At 38.7% G+C, this 17,934-nt stretch overlaps 1 protein-coding gene across 1 annotated transcript in view; it reads left to right on the top strand.

The window, feature by feature from the left end:
• MYO1E (myosin IE) overlaps positions 1 to 17,934 on the top strand; it is an 84,219-nt gene that overhangs the window by 58,184 nt on the left and 8,101 nt on the right. Inside the window, 7 exon segments of the mRNA XM_042824578.1 lie at positions 1,704 to 1,802; positions 5,484 to 5,628; positions 9,838 to 9,952; positions 10,628 to 10,797; positions 11,292 to 11,437; positions 16,233 to 16,379; positions 17,622 to 17,779. Coding sequence (XP_042680512.1) covers positions 1,704 to 1,802; positions 5,484 to 5,628; positions 9,838 to 9,952; positions 10,628 to 10,797; positions 11,292 to 11,437; positions 16,233 to 16,379; positions 17,622 to 17,779 — 980 coding nt within the window.

The following is a 17,934-nucleotide window of genomic DNA, read 5'->3' as shown; positions in this document are numbered from 1 at the left end:
ATTAAGAAAAAGGGAGTAATAGTGTTGGTGCAGTGCATTATTCCAGATGTGAATAGGAGGGAAAAGCTATAAACAGGAAAATGTATTTTTGTCTGTAAATTTTCTACTGTTACTGTACCAGAATTCTTGGAGTTGGTACAAAACATACTTTATTCCTTGAGCACAGCAAGATTAAGATGTGCTGTATTTTGGTTATTAGATGAAAGAGCAGCATCTCATTAAATAACTGATCAGTGCTCCTTAAAATAAGAAATAACCAAAGGGCCTTTGTCAGTTGTTGGGACTTCAGAAGTTTTTTCCCTTGATACTGAGTCATGTGAAAAGAATTTGTCTACCAAAAAAAGAAAAATCAACAGGCTGTACACATTATATTGAAATTTAACATTTCAAAATAGCTAGAGAAATAACACTAAATTAACCTAGAGGGTTTTCAAGGCTGGAAAAATCTTCTGTAAACAGAGAAACAGTATTTAAACTGGACTAAGGTTACATGGTTCCTTACAGCCTCGTTTTTTGAAAATTGTTTGTGAATTCTTTGCTGTCTACTGTGTTCCATATTATTCTTTGTTCTATACTCTAGAATGTACAGGACTAAGATCTTAACTGCTCCTATTACTGACTGACAGCTAAAGTTTCCAGAATCTGCCTCAGATGAAAAAAAAAACAAAGCACCACCACAAAACCAATGGCGGTGGAGCCCCTGAACACAGCATTTCAGAACTCAGAATTAAAAGCTGACGTTGCCTCTTCCAGCCATGTGACTTAGAAGAGATAATTAATGCAAAGCAAAACAGCAAGTGTTGTACACTGTGAGCAAAGTTAACTGAAATTCTTCAAATGAAATTTCCATGCATTAAAAAGTAGACTAGGAGGATATGTAAGAAGGAAGAGAAAATACGTTCCATGGCTCCAGAAAGTGGAAAAGGTGCCAAAAGGAAGTTCTTTAGCTGCTTTTCTGCCTTGAGATTTATGGGGAAATACTTGTTCCCTGTTTTAAAACCCAAAAGAAAGGATCTTGCAAGAGGGAGCTGTAATGGTTTGGGGATAGCAATGTTTCAGTTGTCCACCACCATTAACACTTTCAGTGGGACCAACTCACTGTTTGTTTCAGAATAAAGCATGCCATGAGCAGGCTTACCAGGAACTCCTGCAGGTCTTGTGTCTATCCTCACAGCCTCCCTTTGCCTTGTGGTAAGGTCTGCAACAGTGCTAACTTTTCATGAATACACTGTTCAGAGTTTTTACATCTGATTCTTTGTGTGATAAAGGTTTGGCATCTGGGGCTTTCTCCAGTCCTCAGATGTGGTCCTTCAGAATAGCCAAAAATGAGCTGTGAGCAGCTGTCCCTGTTTGGGGCATGTAAAACACACACAAACTACATTAAGGATCATCATTTCCCACTGCCTTGGATATAATTGTGTAGGTAGTTACTTGATCTTTTATGGGTATTAGTGAAGAAATTTGTACATAAATTACTTAGGAGACAGGAAGTTTGACTACTGAAAAGAATGCCAAAGAAAGTTGCTGTATATTTCAGTAATGTGGTTTTGCCACACAGCGTGCAAGAATAAATAGATTTCATGTACCTGTGCATTAATTTTAGAGTTAGTCTTTAAACAGATGTGATTTTAATAAGAATACTTCAATCCACAAATATGCTGAAATAAAATGGATTGTAAATCTTGCTTTGTTTTTGTCCACAGGGTAAAACATCAAGTAGAATACTTAGGTCTGAAAGAAAATATTCGAGTAAGAAGGGCTGGCTATGCCTACAGGCGGGTTTTCCAGAAGTTTTTGCAGAGGTAAGGTAATGCTAATTTGGAAGTATTAGAGAATGTTTGCTTGCATCATGAGTATAAAAAGTTGTGAGTTTTGAAAGCTTCTAATTTCCCACTTTTCCTTGTTAGTATTTACCTTGTTAAAGATCTAGGCTATGCAGATGTTTTGAAAAACAGTCTCTTTGTGTCTTTAAAATCTTTCCACTTTCCACCAAACGTGCCTAAGGCCACAGTTCTTCTTGGAGGGTTCTTCTAGGAGCTCTATATCTGTGGAATCCAAGGCTCTGGGAACTAAATTCTGTTTAAAATGTTACTGTCACTCTCCAGTCACTCTTTCCTAGTGACAGAGGGTAGGCAAAGAAACAGATGCCTGCCATTCAACAGTCTCAGTGAAAAGAGTAACCTATTAGCTGAAATTGGTGGTGTTAAAACAGCTGGGAATGGTAACAAACAAATGCTGCAGCTGCTCACAGAATGAAAGCCATGAGATAAATCCTCATTTCAGTGTCTTAAGACCAGCTGTTGAAATGAATTAGCTACCTTCACCAGCTACTGAATCCTATTAAATGGAAGCAATTTCCTTATTTAGGCAACATTCAGTCTCTTTTTTATTATAGAAAATTGAGACATGCACTTAATTAGTGCCCAAACCAGGGTGTTGTATGACAATTCACCTCCGTTAGAAATCCTTGTGTTGCATTTTGAAATAGAACATAAAAAAATAAATAAATCAGTTGTTCCAAGGAATGGAGTATGATTCAGCAACTGACCCAGAACAACGCCACTGATAATACTTTGTATACTTGATGATAATACAGAGGGTTCTAATTATCTAGTAATAAACAGTTCTAAAATACCTTAAGGTATAGACTCCATTTTAATCATGGGATAATTTTTAATCGTTTTATTCCCCACTATCTTCGAGCCCAGACATTAAACATGAATGGTCTTCAGATTACAGAACCTTACTTGAAGGTTACTGCAAAGACAGACTAACAGATTAATAATGAATACCAGGGTTCTAGTCTAGCCTAACGATTGTTGAAAACTAATTGTGAGAGCTGTGCAAGTCTAGGAAGGTCTGCACAGAGGAAAGGCACGTGGTGCTTCTGGAGGGTGAAAAGCTCGCTGCACTTTGTGTGCAGAGATCTACAATGAGCTGAAACCAATTTGTTTGTTTCAAATCAGTATTGTTAAATTTTACATTTTGTTACGAGTAAAACCTTTCCTGCAACCTTTCAATTTACAGTTCCCTAACATCCAGAGAACAAACTCTTTTCTGACACCATGGGTCAGTGTGAGTAGAAGCGAGCTGAGGCATGGGATGGTCAGGAAATGCATGTTTGTACACTTGTTTTCATTGGGAGCTCATTGGCAGCTCAATGTAAGTGGAGATTTCAGGACTGAATAGACTTATGTATGAAATTTATGTTTGCATGCAAAAAGCCAAAGGCACTGAAAAGGCTCATGTGTTTCAAAGCATAACCAGAAAGCTGAACTCCGTACTCCTGTAATTAAAAGTAGAAACTAACTGCTTACTCTGAATTTATAATAATTTTTTTTCAGTGATCATGATTTTGGAATTGTTTCAGAAGCATTTTAAGAGCACAGTATGCTGAAATCCCCCATAAGCTTAAATTACATGTAAATTTGAAAAACTTAGATAAATGGATATTGATATGAGCCATTTAATGGGAAGGTTGCAGAAACACCCTGGAGAAAAATGTTGTTCATTCCTAAACGGCAGTGGACAGTGAGAGAGTTGATGCAGATGAAATGTTAAATTCTAGGACTTATGCTTAATTGGTGCGTATTATGCTCTTTTTTTCTGCCTTGTAGACTTGTCCTAACCATAAATTATATGAAGTGAGCTTGCATTAATGAAAAAGGAGAATTTCAAATCTATTCTTATACCCAAGAACTTTACTATAGAAGTCTTCAGTCTTACTTTTTCCAATGGCCTCCTTCCAAGCTCACAAGATAGGATAGGAAAGAATTTACAGCATGCTGAAATGTAGCATCAACTTCTGTTGTGTGAGAGGTTCCACAGTTTTGATTGCCTTTATTAACTGAAGCTCTTTTAAATTCAGACTTGGTTGTACAACTGTATTGTTGGAGATACTTGATGAACCTGCAGAAGAGTTCCTTAAATAAGAGGGGAGTTAGTTTATATACAACTGCTGCTTACTACTGTGCATCTGTCTGTCCCATAAATACTGATAAATAACTCACATAATCTGTAAGCAGATCATGTGCAATGTACATTTATATTTAAGATGTCATAAGAGCCACTTCTGTTACACCATCATGCTAGTATCTGAGCATTTGATAATTAGAGAGTTGAACAAGATAGCGTACTAGACTATTTGAATCCTACTGAATTGTATATATAAACCTTTTCTTTTCATGTACACGGTATCCAGGGTTTGTTTGTTTGTAGTATGTTCCTTTTTAACAGTTTGCTGTATGTCTTTATGTGGCATTGCTATTTAAGTTGCATGACACTACGTCTTGGTTTTGACTAGATAACATTTTAGGTATGGTAAGAATAAGAAATGAACATTTCCTGAATTAATTTCCTTTCAATTCCTTCTGTGATTTTTCTGAACATTTTACTAGAAGCTGCCTACTTCTTTCTACCTGAGAATTACAACAAACTAAACTCCATACTATACCTTATTTAACTGAATAGTTGCACTAATAAGCATGATTTAGTCTATATAGCTCAAATACTCTTACTGCAATATGAAGAAAAGAGTCAAGGCTAAAGAACAGAAGATCTGTGGGGGAAAATGTGTTAGAACACATTTAGGTGTTCTCCAGTCTCTTCCCGAGGAGTTTAAATAGCTTCTGCTAGAGGAGTTAGTTATCCCCAGGCATGCTGATGCAGCTGAAGGCCATTAGCTCTTCTCAGTGTGCAGAATAACAAGAAATCTGTCAGTTCCACAAGAGCCAGTTAAGCCCAAAAAAGTGGACAGTTTAGAAGGAGCTGTAACCTGGCGTCTACCTCATTTCTAAGGCTTAAAGAGAGTATCATGAGATAGAAGGCTACTCGCTTATCAAATGCATGGCATTAGAGCACTTCCCCACCTCATTCCATAGCTCTTTTTTATGGTCAGTTCACCTCAGCATTCCCTCCAGACAGCACCAACATCACAGGATCTTCCCTCCTGTAGCAGACGCTAAGCCAAAGGCTTTATGGGTTAAAGCCAAGAATGCCTCCTTGCTACATGCAGACCAGCTGTTATTAACAGGTGGGTTAGGAGAATGAGCTTGTCTACTTGCTTAGAAACACAAAAAGCCTTTGTAAGAGTAAGGAAGACAGAAAAGCTTAAGGGGGAAGTTGGTCACATGCTTGGGAAGGAGTCCATTGTACCAAGGGTAAGGAAGTACTTTAACCTGCACCGTAAGTCATTGCTAGTAAATAACCTCGCCCTGGATTTAAGATTAGAGCAAAACTTTCTGTAATTAACCACTTACTTAGAATCTGGAAATGGGAGATTCCTGGACACTGTTGCCCTTCTCATTGCAGCTGTTTGGTCTTACTAAGCAAATAATATAGTTTTGCATCTTCCTACGCTCTAAGTTTCTATAAATACTGCCAAGGAAGCAAACATTTTCCTAGTGTGGTCTGACTAGGAGGCAGTGGTATTCTGCTGATGTTTGATGTCAGATTTTGATGTTTTTTTCTCCTTGCTGATTAAGGTACGCCATTCTGACCAAAGCAACTTGGCCTTCCTGGAAAGGAGATGAAAAGCAAGGAGTTCTCCACCTACTTCAATCAGTCAACATGGATCCTGATCAATACCAACTTGGGAAATCCAAAGTCTTCATCAAAGCTCCAGAGTCTGTAAGTATGGCAGGACACAAGTCTATAAATATGAGGCTTTTGCTAAAATACATGGCCTTTCTGCTCCAATGATGCATAGCTTATCTGCTAGGACGGGAGAAGCATCAGAATGTAAGTCAGCCTGGGCAGGGCTGTCACAGATGCCTTGAGGCAGTGGGTGCAGTAGACAATAGAATCTCACTTCTGCGATGGGTACAGTATGTCCTTATACATCAATTTGGCGCTTACACAAGGAGCATCAGGAAGAAGAGATGGGACACACAAAGATGCTTTGGTGTCAGGTTGCACATGGTGACATTCCATCAGAATCTGTCATATGAAGGAATATCGTGGCATGAGAACACATGTATGGCTGTTTGCCCAAGCTAACAGGTCTTTTTCAAAGAATAAGAGGATAAGAACTGATGAAAATAAGAGAAAAATTCCCTAATATGTCTGAGTAAACCAGTGTCACAGAATAGCTAGCTAGAAATCCCATTCCAAAACATCAGGTAGGCAAATTAAGGCTGCTTTTATCCTGTGGCTTCTGAACTGCACGGAACATTGGAACAGTTTTGTTATCTCATTATTCAGGAAAGTTGTCAAGGAAGGAAAGTATGCTCTATTTACAATCATGTATTCCTTATCTATCAGAAGCAATCAGGCTTACTTAGTGAAACACCTTCTGGTTGTCAGATGGCTTCTTAGTACTTTGCCTTAAATTACACATCAAAATAAAAGCAGAACACTTCTGTTTCTGTCATTTTCCTTTTGAGGAATACTTCTTTGCACTACCCAATCACACAACAAGATCCCAGAGGGAAAATAATACTTCCTCGGAGTTGTAACCAAAATTGATTCTGCAATGAATAGAGTCAGAAAGATAGTCTCAGTTGTTAAGGAAAAGCAGTGCTTTAGCATCCGTGTCATTTGAGAAAGACATGTTTATAATAATAATTAGTGTTCAAGGTGTATAGGGTGCTTGGATGTATGTTGGCCAAACAGGAAATTCTAGTATAGGATTAATCCTAGTTAGTCATTGCAATCAATGCACCTTAGTTACCAACTACAAAGAAGCGTGAGCTCTGCTTGCCTTCCAGCATAGCACAGGTCGTGATTTGTTTCCTAAGATTTCAGAGAATTTTGGCTTACCTGTGTCTTGTTATGACCTTGAACATGAGTGGATGTGTGTCTTTGATATCTCTTGTTGTGACAACAGCTGGGACATGTAGTCCTTTGCCGATTACCTCAGGTTTATGACAGGGTGGTGGCAAGTACACACTCTGGTCAAGTAGCTCTTTGGCTTACTGAGTTGCTCATAAGGACAGGGGAACAGAATTAGTAACTTAAACAGCATCTGCCAGTTGGTTATCTTACACTGCTGCAAACCTGGTTTTACTGTTTTCACTATGAAACTATTTGTATCCATAACAAAATAACTTGTATAATAGTTGTTTTCTTGATCTCACTTATGGAAAAATCAATCCAGTTTTTAATTATTTTTCTTTTTAGATATGTAATGGGTCATAAGGAAATAACTTCCCTGACTCCTGAAAAGGCTGTAAGCTTTGGTATATTTACCACTTACGGGAGCACAGATTTTCAGCAGCCTTATTTTCACAAGTGGGCTGGGACTTACTCCTGTTTGTTTTATTCTCTTTTTTTTTTTTTTCTTCCTCCTCCTTCCTTCTCTCTCCAGAGAAAGGACTTGAAATGTTTACTGGTACTCATGTACTCATCCTCTATTTAATAGTAGATTTAATTAAGAATACTTGGAATAGTTATGTCACAGAATCACAGAATCGTAGGGGTTGGAAGGGACCTCCAGAGATCATGGAGTCCAACCCCCCTGCCAAAGCAGGTTCCCTACAGCAGGTCGCACAAGTAGGTGTCCAGGTGGTTTTGAACATCTCCAGAGAAGGAGACTCCACCACCTCCCTGGGCAGCCTGTTCCAGTGCTCCGTCACCTCACTGTAAAGAAGTTCTTTTTCATTTTAAGTTGAAAAACGTGATGTGAATATTCTAAAGCTTAATTTATATCTTTTAGTATCAAAGAGAAATCTCTCATGTTACTAAAACATTGACTTGAAACAGTAGTGAAGAGTCATATCACTTGAAATAGGAAGTGAAAAAAAATTGTCTTCCATCAGTGAAGAAAGAAAGCACCTGGAGGAAAAAAAACTTGATGTGCACAGGAGTATAAGGGGAAGGGGGATTATTTTATATCTATCTGTGTATCTACACATACACATGTATAATATGTAAGGAAAGAATTTTTACTTCAGTATTTCATAGCCTGCATTTTACTGAACCATGTTAACTTGATGTTTACATGGAACTTCCTTAATTGGGACTCTGACATTCAACCCCAAGTGACAGACTGTTTTGCATTGATAATTTGCAACTAGCAATATTGTTAGAGAAATCAATTACATGGTCACAGGTAAGCTGAATTAGACAAGGCTTGATCATGCCATGGCTCAGACTTAAGAACTTTTTGCATCAGGATCAGTCATGCCTCTGCGGAAACACTTTCCAGTGCTTGTGTGTTGGTGAAGTTTGGTTGTTTTTTTTTTGGTTTTTTTTTTTTTTTTTAAGTTTCTGTGGATGGAGATTTTCCAGCTGTAAAATAAGGTTTTATGGGTGGCAGAAATGAGGCTTCATTATTTACATTTCCATCAAACACCTGAATAAATAACTTAGTACAAAAACAAGCAAAGCCCTGCGGAAATAGTTTGCACAAGATCAAGTTTTCTTTCTAAGATCAGTATGAACAATGTTTTTTCTAGATTAGCATGGTTTAGCAGCAGCGTGAGCAAAGGATCCTGAAGCCCAGGTTCATTTCTTGGTATACCTGCTTTTACTAATATTCTCTTCTGAGAGCTAAGTAGGTTGCACCAAAAGTAATGCCTCGTATTTATTTCCACGTAAATTACAAGCAAATACAAAGAGTACACAATATATTTGATAGAGCAAATTCTCAGCTACAAAACACTCTTCTTCAACATAGTCACCACCACTAGCTGTGCTTTTCTGCCAGTGATGAACAAGCTGTGCTCATAAAAATCTGCACCAGTGCAGGTGACCCACTGTTTCGCAGCTGCTATGATGGTGTTATTGCTAGGAAGATGTTGCCCATGCAGTCCACCTTTCATTGTCCCAAACACTGGAGTCGGAAGATACCAGATCCACACTGTGCTGTGGGTGTGGCAGGATAATTGAGCCAAGGTTGGCAGTTTGCTTCATGGTCTTCAAACTGGTGTGGGGCCTGATGTTATCACCTTACTGGAGAAAGGTTGTCGTCTTCTCTGGCCTGACTCTGGAAGTTCAAGCCTTCAGCTTAGCGTGATGTAGCAGCCACAGCTGATGGTTTGTCCAGGTTCCAGGAAATTCAGAAGGCTCACTCTTATCTCAAAAGGCAGCATGCATCACTTTACCCACTGAGGGTTGTATCTTGAACTTTTCTTCAGTGAGGCGTTCATGTCACCATTCCATGAACTGCTTTTTTGACTCCAGTTCATAGTGGTGACACCACATCTATCACCAGTGTGAAAATAGAGAATCGTAGAATGGCCTGGGTTGAAAAGGACCACAGTGATCACCTAGTTTCAACCCCCTGCTATGTGCAGGGTCAGTTTAAGGCACAGTGGAGAGAAATAATTAGCAAATCAAGCCAGTGGACTGATTTAATATTGTAATTGTTATCCAAATGCTCATATTTCCAGTAAGATAAGAAAAAGCAAGTTTACAATATGTAAAAAGGCTGTAATGAAATATGCCATATCCTGTAATAATTTTGAATTTTTTTCTTATGCATTATATTTACATATTTTTTAGTGGGAACTAAAAAGAAGGTGGATCTTCAGTTTTGATAAATCATTTCCTCGTGAATGTTAACAGTGTAGGCTAAATCATATATGTTATATGATCATGTGTCATATATGATCATGATTATATATTCCACAGCCAGCCTACAACATCACTGCTAAGGAAAAATGTTGCCAATGGACTCAACAGTATTGAATACAGATGAGTAAGAAAGTTGCAAGTGAATGTGAGAACACATTGTATTTCACCTTGCACAGATAGTTTCTAATTCAAGACCTCTGGCTTGCATTAGGACCGGCTTGGATCTGGAGTGCAATACATGTGAAAGTTGAATGTAAAGCATTTCTTCCAAAAAAGTTTTCTTGTAAAATTTTTGACCCACCTTGCTGTCTTCTTGTGCAGCTTTTTTTGTTAGAAGAGATGAGGGAGAGAAAGTATGATGGATATGCCAGGGCCATCCAGAAGGCATGGAGGAAATACGCAGCCAGGAAAAAATACGTACAAATGAGAGAAGAAGGTAAGTGCTAAGTTTTGATCATAGAATCATAGAATTGCTCAGGTTGGAAAAGACGTTCAAGATCATCCAGTCCAACCACAGCCTAACCATACTACCCCAACTCTCTGCTAAATGGTGTCCCTGAGCACCACATCCAAATGGTTTTAAACACATTCAGGGATGGTGACTCAAATACCTCCCTGGGGAGCCTGTATTGATGACTTATTTCCCATGACTCCAGAAGTAGAAAGTATGCTGCTATAGACGAAGCAAATATATTCCTTTGTGTAGAGAAAACCACTGCTTTGCAGACTGGGAATGACTGGAAACTGCTGGAAACCCAGGGTACCATTGATGAGGTTGGCTGTTCAGCATGCACAACTTTCTTGGACTATCTGGTGCTTTGATCTCAAAGCCAGACTGAGAAGGATAGATTTTCCATAGTTTCAGAAGAACTCTTGATTCATCAAAACTGCCAAGCTTGCCATCAGTATATTTTAGTAAGAATGAATTCAGTAATCATGTGGATCCTTAATGCAGGGTTTTATAGCAGCATCTCACCGTTCTTTCCATTGTATAAACCGTTTGGTTATCACTTGTTCCCCAAGTTCTGTTTGAAACCGCTCGCTATTTCAAATGATAAATTTTCTGATTTCACCAAGTACTACTCATCAGTATTTATTTTTTGTATTTAAGCATCAGATTTGCTGCTGAACAAGAAAGAGAGAAGGCGGAACAGCATTAACAGGAATTTTGTGGGAGATTACATAGGCATGGAGGACCACCCAGAGCTACGCCAGTTTGTGGGCAAACGGGAGAAGATTGATTTTGCAGACACTGTGACTAAATATGATAGGCGGTTTAAGGTAGGTCGTAGAACAGTATCCACTATTGATGAGATCTGCTGGGGTGCTGTACTGATGCCTTTACCACCATTTAACAGAAACTCTGCATGTGCCAAAGACTTCTTGGGTACCAGTTTGAAAAACAAGTCTTTGACCTAAGAAGACACTGGGAAGCAGTCCGTGCTCTTGATCTGAGCACACTGCTGTTTTCTCCTAGGACAAGAGCTTTGAGGGACTTGCTGGGCAGACAGCTGTTAGGAAATATTAGGAATTTCTCTATAAGGCAATTGAGGAAAAAAACTGGTTTTGTTTTGTTTTGTTTTTTGTTCTTTAAATACAATGCAGTCTGACTCCAGAGTTATGCGAGTCAGTAAATCAAGTGTTTCCTTCTCACCCCACAACTCAAACCAGAGACTTGGCCCAAATCGCACTATTTATATCTTTGGAACAGCATCATGACATTAAAGCATCAGTCTCTGCATAGCTGTGTATTTTCAAATAATTTTGTGTTTCAGAGTGTGAAGCGAGATCTTGTCCTCACTCCAAAATGTATATACCTTATTGGGCGTGAAAAAGTAAAGCAGGGCCCAGAGAAAGGCCAAGTGAAGGAAGTCTTAAAGAGAAGGATGGAGGTGGAGAGAATTCTTTCTGTTTCTCTAAGGTCAGTACCTTGAACATGTCTTTCTTCTGACAGAGAAATCTGTGTAAAGTTGCATGAAATATATTGATTGATGAAGAGTAAGCTGTACTTATTGACTCTTGTAAACAGAAAGCTGGACTTATTTTCACTCCCAGCCTTAGCGCTGCAGTGATAGATGTTAATGTTAAACTTCTGACTACTTATTAAAGTAGTCCACTTAGTTTAAGTGTAATCCAAAATGTATTATGTGAAGCATGTGTTCACCATAATATGTTCAATGATGTTCTAGTGAGTTTTGGCTTAATTTTGTGTCCCTTACACAAGTATACCTTGTGCACGTCCCCTGCTTTCTGAAGAGTGGTTCTCCAGTGGGCTTATTACAATCCTTTAATCCTAAAACCTTATTCCTAGTTGGATTTCACATCACTTCTTAAGACAGTGTCAAACCAGTCCCAGCTTGCAGGAAATAGCTGTGGTGTACACAGAGAACTAAGAAACCTGGTTAGTTGAGTGAGTAAAACCAAGGGGAAACAGCCCATAAGACTAAAGTTCATACCTGTGTCACTTCATCCCTTTGAAGGCTGATAAACAAAGTCTCTGGATACTTCAGCAGTTGTTATTGTAGTTTATCAGAGCTGGTACCTAACTAATTTAATACAAAAGAATACAGATCCAGCCTAATATGGCAACAAGCATTCTTCAAATACTAAAATTTCATATTTTAATAGAATTCAAGTCTCCCTTGACTGCTGTATATTGCCTGTTACTGCAAAGTTTTTATTTATATGCTTATAGAACATTGTTTCTCTTAGCATAGCCAGAACTCTTCTCACAGACATACTTCAGTACTTAGAACAAAGAAAAAGCAGATGGCACAATTCTGCAGAGTTCTAAACAGCTCTTCCAAGATTAGGGTAAGGTCTGCAAAACAATCCTGCATACAATACCATTTTCAAAACTTGTGGTTTATTTTACCATATATTTTTCAATTTAGAACAACTTTGGTAGATGGAGGTTAGAGTAGAATCTGCCTGTTTAGTGCTCCAGGTTTGGACTGTGTTCCATGCAACTGCTAACCAGATTGTAGCCAGACACCCAAGCTGGGCCTTCAGCATTCCAAAGGCAGAGCTGCATTGAGTCAGCTGAAAAGCACAGCTTTCCAGCCAAGTTAGTGAAGACTGTTGCACTTTTCTCACATGTAAGTGAATTCTACAGAACATTTTGAAGCAAAACCAAATTTGCATACTTTGGAGGAAACGTGCATATTACATTATGTCTAATCATGTTTTAACCTTACTTCTTGTATTTCATTTTGTTGCATAAGCCTTCTTTATACATGCTAAAAGTAGAAGCAGAATTACAGACTGTCAAGCTGCTCACGTATTTTCTCACTCCCCTCTCCCACAAAAAAAAAACAACGATGGGAACAAGGGGCAGTCTTCATATGAGGATGGGCTGACTTCAAAATGGATCTCACTGGAGGAATATTTTAATACAGCTGAGCAGTTACTCAGTGCTCTGGCTACAGAGGCTACAGAAGTTGCTGCTCCACTAGAATCTGAGGTATCTTGTGTCAGTGACAAGAGTTACAGCTCACAGTGCTTAAAAGATTTCAGTGAATAAAACCACAACAAAACTTTCAAGTAGTACAAATGTGACCAAATCTGTATTTTTGAAAAAAATATTTTTTGAGAGGCCAAGTTCAAAACAAATTGCATTATTTCATTCTCAAAACTTCAGATCTTTGTACAATTTTTTCCAGCAACGCTATGTTTTAATTGAAGTAATACATGGAATATATTTTAAACAGAAGGGGGCAGGGGATAACTGGATTCTTGCATTGTTATCTAAATTTATTTCAAGAAACTCATGCACAGTACACTGAGGTAAGCTTGGGTAGATACACCTCTACACAAGAAAGGCAGAATATTCAGCACTATTGATGGGTGTTTAAAGCAAGTAACACCACATCACAGTTTAAATTACTGAAGGAATTGCACTTTAATTTGCAGTTACCAAATTTAGAATTTGTTCAGCATATTGAGTATTCATGGAAATTTGCTGATGTTTTTAGTAACAGTGCATTACTGAGCTTTACAGTTATCTGATAAGCAGTGGCACAGGATATCCCAACAGCATTATAAAGTCAGGCTCATTGCCAAGTGAGCAAAAATAGGACAGTTGGCTGGGTGGTACTGTAGGGCTTGGGTTTTTCTAACACATCTCCTTCAGAACATTTTGAAGCTCTAGATTTGCTTGATGGTAGTGAAGGTCACGATTTTACTTTATTTTCTTATGTTTCTTATTACTATTTTGAATAGTAAATAGGTACCTACCTTAAAGTAATTCATTTGTAGTTTCATACACTTTTTCCTGTGCAATTGTAAAGATTTCAGAGTATGAAGTTGGGTGAACTTCAAGTTGGTGCAATAAAAATGGGAAGTGGTATAACACAGCATTCATCTCAGAACTGTATTTTCATACCTAACAGTCTAGAGCATTTGTAGCAGTAACACAAAATTGTTTTTCAATTCTGAATAGAGTAAACAGGTACTCACAATATCTAGAGGGATTTGTAGGCTTCACAGTAGCTACACAAAAAATGATGGTCAGAAAAAAAACTGTCTTATTTCACCACCTTCATATTTAAAGAGTCAGCAGTGAAGCAAACCAGCCGTGAGCGGAAAGGAAGAGAGCGTGCTCAAGGTGTTAATTGCTAGATAATTAGGATTGGAAATCAGTGACAAGGGCAGATAGACTGTGATGGAAAACTGAAGCTTCTTTTCTGAGCTTAAATTTCCTTTAATTCCTTATGTGTGAGGTTTAATTTACTTTTTGGCAAGTTTGTAGTGTACTGCTTTAAGGGGGAGAAAAAAAGTGAAAACTGCGAAGGAATGTCAAGTCTGGATCTAACTAAACCTTTCAGATCTCTGGAAAGAAATGCACACAGATGGTTCTTTTTTCCACTTAGTAGGTGACACCTGATGTATTGAAATAAATCACTGTGATAAAACTGTATTTTCCAATATTACCAACTGCAGGTGAAGATGAGATGGGAGCAAATATGTAGCGCAAAATAACACGGTAAAGTTAAAATTCACATGAGATGAGCTTTGGAGTGTGCTGTGATAGGGAGGTTGGCTGCTTGCAGTAAATATCTGCAGTAATAGCATGCTTGCTGTAAATAGCTTTTCAGTGTAACAATTGTAGGTTTGGGGTTTTTTTGAATCAGCAGCTGTGAATAATGCTGCTAGAAGTTGTATTGGCAACTTCTTCCTCAGCTGTGGCTCTTACAGCTTGCTGGCCATATTTGTAACTTGCTTTCTTTTTCCTGTTTTCAGCTTTCTTCTCTTAAAAAAAAAAAAAAAATCCTGTAATCATCTCAGAAATGATTTTATGTCCGCAGGAGTGGACAATAAATAAATAGATTTAGTCCAGTCTTAGAACAAGAGTTGACTAACCCTGATGAAGCAGCAGAGAAGCTTTGACTTCAGACACTGTGTAGTGGTCTAATAAACCGTGAAAAGGAGCTGTAAATTTTCTATCCCAAATAATTTTTTTTTTTAAATTAGATATTGTTAAATGTACTACTTTTGGTGAAAGTATTACGTCTGTGACAACTGTTTTGTGACAAGGTTAAGCAATTCTCAGCTCTGTACAGCTGTGAAAAAAGCTCTGTGCCATCTCCTGCCTGGTGCACGTGTTTCTGGCACCAGTGCTTGGGTGGCTGCATAGGGATTGGAGCTCAGATCTTGAAAAGCAAGGAAGTCAGCAATGAATCTGCCAGAAAGGGGTGGGAGGAAGGGAAGGGCAGTCATGAAGCTGTCCCCATTGTCTTGTCACCCATGCAGTGACCTGATTCCATGGGTGCCTCCTATGGGACACTAGCCAGCTTCAGAGTACAGGTAGTTTACTGAGGAGTCAGCAAACAGAACCACAGTATCTTATGGTTCCTGATGTGCTGTTCAAGTCATGGGGTAAGGAGGTAAGGGAGAGGTGGGCATGGTCACACAAATGAAACTTTGTTTTGATGAGACATGTAGGTTAAAAACCGCACCAAACCTCAGAACTATTTAAAAAACAAAAACAAAACCAAACCAACCCTCCATTTCCAAGTTTTGGTTTTATTTGGAAAGCTTTGTTTATACCTCTTTTAGGGAGGGTGCAGAAATGGACAGGCATCTATGTAGCTACAGCTAGGAACTGTGGAAAATTGATACATGTACAGACAAATTACAAGCATGCCAGAATAACCATGATCTTGGCTAAAACACAAAGGAACTGTGAGGACGGGGAGGACAGAAATGTTTTGCAACTTTTTCTGTATGAGTTGATCCAGTGATGGCAATGGATGCCAACATGTGTGATTTTTATGCTGTTTAACTGCTTCAAGCAAAAGACAATGGAGACATCAGAGCATTCATTCAGAAGTTGCTTGCTTTGGATTTCAGTCTTACGTTATGGTTAGTGACTTTCCAGTTCATCTCTAATCCCAAGTTTTGCCATTATTGAAGAGATGGACTTTCACTGTGACTTCAATGTGACATGTTCTTAGGATACAGCAATTACTGTAAAGTAACCAAGTAGCTTTCCCGTGTCACAGAAGGGATTGCTTCAGATATTCAATTACCAGCTGATCAAAAAAAGGTGTTCTCAGAAAGCACGACTCTACAGTTAATGCTGTTTGGACTTTCTTATGTTGTTAAAAGTTAACCATCTGTACTTTGCAAATTTCATTATAATACTGGCTGTAATACTGGCTGTAATTGCTGTTAAAGTTTTATTCTGAATGGTAAATGTTCCAATTTCTTTTCAGCACAATGCAGGATGACATTTTCATTCTACATGAACAGGAATATGATAGCTTGCTTGAATCAGTCTTCAAAACTGAGTTTTTAAGCCTCTTATCAAAGCGATATGAAGAGAAAACACAAGGAAAACTACCTCTGAAATTCAGCAATACGTGAGTTTAGTTTTTTCAATAATCTTTGCTCTTTCTAACAAGATGAATGAATGCTGCTTGCAGAGCTCCTGACACTATGCTTTGATTTAGAAGGGGCAGCAGGCTGTAAAAATGCAAGTGAGCTGGACTTTGTTTTAGCACATCGTAGTGTAATAGGTCAGGATCGCACCTGGGCCCTCTGCCATTTTCCACAGTCTGTGTGCATAGATAAGTTGCTTTCATTCTATTGAACACACATCAGGCTCAGGGGTCTGCAACTTCGGCCTGCCACAGAGCTCCTCTGTGCTGTCAGAGCTGTTAATGCTCCTGCCCATGAAGCAAATTAGCAGCAGAAGGATTTGGATTTGTAAGCAAGAATTATAAAATTTGGGAGGATTATCGTAGTTTGAAAGGGCAGAGGAGGACAGATGAAGTTTGGAACATTCCTGTAGCATACAGTTCTATGCTGTGGGAGTCCTAAGCCAGTACCTGACATTTTTTTGTTCATGTAAAATATAATTTATTTCTGGGGTCTTGCCCAAAACTAAACCAAGATTTTCCTAGCTTGTTGTAGAATCACAGGATGGCTTGGGTGGGAAGGGACGTTAAAGCCCACCAAGTTCCATGTCCCTGCTGTGGGCAAGGCTGGACCTGCTGGTTTGGGTTGCCTGGGGTCAGCCTGGCCTTGAACACCTCTAGGGATCTGGCATCCCCAGCTTCTCTGGGCAACCTGCAAATTGTATCATTATAGTTACAATTATGTATTTTATCTGATTACATTACAGAGCACAGTGTGGAAGTATTGGGAAATAAATGCGTGTGCATACATACAGATGTGTGACTGCAAAACAGGTCACTCCCCAGATACGTACACAAAGCATGTATTAGTCACCTGATTGCATATACAGAAGAACAGAGGCAGTGCTGAATCTGTTTTATGGTAGACGTGTCTGTTGCTCAGTGCCTTGCACCTTAGTGCTCATATTCTCTGTCTTCTCCTGAATATCTTCCCTCCTTTACCAGGAAAGCTAAAACATAATTTAAGTCAAACACGAGGGGAGAAGGAAAAAAAGAAGCTTAATGAGGTATTTTATGTCAGGTTATTCATTCATTGAATATTATTCTTAGTCTGAACTTCTTATTTTTATATCTCATAAGTTATTTACTGCCAAGCATCATTGTCCTGCTTAGACGCACAGATGCTTTGTGTTATTTTGTTGTTTAGTTTATTTCCTTCTCTTGTTTTTCATGTGCTTATTCTAGGCTAGAAGTGAAGCTGAAAAAGGAGAGCTGGGGGCCATGGAGCAGTGGTGGTTCTCGACAAGTGCAGTTTATTCAAGGCCAAGGTGATATAGCCATTCTCAAACCAAGCAATAAAGTGCTGCAGATCAGCATTGGACCAGGGCTACCAAAGAATTCCCGTATGTATGATTTGCTGTTGGAAATTAGTGATGATTTAGAAATTTAGAGAATGGTTGAGTCTAGCTTTCTCTCCTTGCTTGCCTCTTGACTCAGCATTTTCTTTATTGTTTCTCTTTAACATTGGAAATAAGATCCAAGTTACAGATCATAATGA

This window comes from Centrocercus urophasianus, unplaced genomic scaffold (assembly GCF_019232065.1).
Source record: "Centrocercus urophasianus isolate 14NV4802_14NV808 unplaced genomic scaffold, USGS_Curo_1.0 seq_23, whole genome shotgun sequence".
Classification (NCBI taxonomy): Eukaryota; Metazoa; Chordata; class Aves; order Galliformes; family Phasianidae; genus Centrocercus; species Centrocercus urophasianus.
This window is presented reverse-complemented; position numbering and strand designations above follow the sequence as displayed.